Below are 2689 nucleotides of genomic sequence, written 5' to 3' on the forward strand. Positions count from 1 at the left end.
CAGATAACTTTATTGCCAACAACCGTAAAACTGAGAGGAAAAAACTGAAGAGAACATTCTGAAAGGGCAACATGGACGCCCCGCCTGGTGGCTGTACCCGGGGAAGGCACCCCGTGGCTGCGGGCCCCTCTGGGCTCAAGTGTCTTTCTCGCTGCGGCCCAGGGTGAGCTTGTCAAAGAGGTACTCTGCCAGGCCTGCTTCCGGGGCCCCGTCTTGCGCAGGTTGCTCAGGTAGCCACCCAGCTCTCTGATGGTCTTGGCCTGCTGGTTCAGGAAGTGGCTCATCCAGGAAGTCGCACAGGTGGGGTCGTCTTTCTCCTTGGCCAGCTGGTGCGGCTCCAGGAGACTCTGGTTGACGTTCTTCTCCAGGTGGAAGGCACACTCCATGGCCTTGAGCCCGCTCTCCCAGCATTGGCGCTCTGGCTTTCTGATGTCATGAAGGCAGATGTGGTCACCGCGCAGGTTCTGCAGCCTCATCAGCTCCTGGGCGTGCTCCCTCTTCTCTTGCCACTGGCGCAGGATATAGCGGCTGAAGCTCTGCAGAGCCACATCGTCCCGGTGGAAGTAGATGGCCATGGATAGGTACGCATAGGAGGCGTGGAGCTCCAGGTTGACGTTGAAGTTGACGGCGACCTCGCAGCTGGAGTGGTAGTTCTGGTGCACTTGCGACAGAGCGGGTGCGGAGAGTAGGCGGGGTAAAGCGGTGTGGTCGCGAGTGTCCCGGAGCGGGCAGCGGCATGGGCATGGGCATGGGCATCGGCATCGGCAGTAGCCATGGCGGCCGCAGCGGCTGGGGCCTCGGAGCACCACCATCTGCAGTGGTGGCTGGCGGAGGGGCAGGGTCCTCCGGGCCAGGCGTTAGTGGTTGTGGCAGGGTCGGGGAAGGGACCGGAAGTGGGCGGAGGGGACCCTTATCGGGGAGTGGCGCGCACCATCAGGCGGGGGGGACTGGTGCACAGAGAGGCGGGAGCCTTCAGAATGGTGGTGGTGGAGAGGAGGAGCACGCTAAGTTCTGTGGGCAGCCTGGGAAACTGAGCACTGTCAGTCCTCTGCACGATGTCAATTCTGTAGTAACTTTTCTAGTTTCCAAGGACTTTCGCCTGTCCCCTGATTATTCCCCTCTATGACAGCTTGCTCTCATTTTATAAACCTCTTGTCTTTCTTAAACTCTGAGAGTATGTTCTGGTAACGTTTTCTTCTGTTTCCTGTATTATATCCTTTTTTCCTTCCTCCAGAATTAGTTCTCTTTTGCATCTTCCTCACTTTTCTTAAAGAGCTGGAAAACGTTTGCCCGTTCGTGATTGGAATCAAGGACTGGGTTAGCCTCGGCGATGAGCATGGATCTAATGCACAGTGGTGAGTCTGGATGACTAATAGAATTCTCCCATGAACAGGAGGGTGGAGTGTGTCAATTAGGGAGTGGTCATCTCCTTTGGAGATAAAGGTATAGAGCTCCCAGGCAGAGTAGGAACTATTCCAAATGCCCAAAGCATGGCATTTCTCTGGCATTGGAAGACTTCAGTGAATCTGTCTTCTAGGTAGATGTCAGCTTCCCTTTAAATGCTCATCCATGTCTGCTGCACCCTGAAGCTTAATTCTCTCTGCAGGAGAGATGGCTCCACATTATAGGGAATGTGATTTCAGATATGTTTTGAGGATCAAAGCTTAAACACCAGAGTAAAGACTCCGTTTTTAAAATTTACTTTGAAACGTCCTCTATGTTCACGGTTTTAGGTACTCAATAACTAATCCCCATGTCTTCCCTGCTGAATTTAAAACCAATTAGTTCTTCAGCTCACTGAAGAACAAGCTTAGGTCTGTAGCAAAATGAACTTGCTAGTACTTTTCAAATCTTCCAATTAGAGAAACTCACTGTGGCAGAATGACTTCATCAAAGCTTATTTGTTTTCATCTTGGTCCACAAGTAACCATATTTTTCAAGCTGCTCTTGTGATTTCATGGGGTCATGTACTGATTTCTGGCTATTGGAATAAGAAAATAAGTGATGTATGGCTAAATAAGGCCTAGTTTATAGGACACACCCTGTGCAATCAATGTCTTGTGTGAAGAGGAGGAACAGACCCTACAATATAACATATCCAATTTGGAGAAGGAGCCTGGAACTTTGAATAACATATGGAGAATGTCCCCTCATCACTGTCACCACCAACCTGCACAGGACCTTGATAAAAACAGAAAAATAAATATCTATTTTAAAGCCTAGAGATTAGGAACATTTGTTACAGGAGCTAGCCTTTCCTCACAAATCAAATTAGCTAGTCAAAGAAGGTACTGGATAACCACAGGCTGTACCCATAGGGTCTTGTAGGCTTATGGCACTGGAGTGCATTCCAAAACACACCCTCTCAGTGGGAAGGCAGATGAAGAAAATGAGAGGTTGAGATAGCTCTGGGTCATCATACTTTCCTCCTTTTGCTTACTGCACCAAATACACACACACACACACACACACACACACATATATATATATATATATATATCAATCCTTCTCCTTTTTTTCGTTCTGGAGAGTGAAATTTAAAATCCCTCATTGGTCAGGCATGGCAGTTTACCTCTGTAATCTCAGCACTTTGGGAGGCTAGGGCAGGCAGATTGCTGGAACGCAGGAGTTCAAGTCCATCCTGGGCAACATAGCAAAACCCACTCTCTACAAAAAAAAAAAAAAAAAA

General features: G+C 49.2%; 1 protein-coding gene across 1 annotated transcript; it reads right to left on the minus strand.

Moving 5' to 3' along the window:
- Positions 1 to 135: 135 nt before the first annotated feature.
- On the minus strand, positions 136 to 812 carry LOC108537225 (ferritin heavy polypeptide-like 17). The gene is given in 2 exon segments (XM_017884418.1): positions 136 to 212; positions 215 to 812. Coding segments are annotated over 2 exon segments (675 nt in total).
- Between the last annotated feature and the right edge of the window lie 1877 nt (positions 813 to 2689).

Source organism: Rhinopithecus bieti, unplaced genomic scaffold (assembly GCF_001698545.2).
Source record: "Rhinopithecus bieti isolate Rb0 unplaced genomic scaffold, ASM169854v2 scaffold_15129, whole genome shotgun sequence".
NCBI lineage: Eukaryota > Metazoa > Chordata > Mammalia > Primates > Cercopithecidae > Rhinopithecus > Rhinopithecus bieti.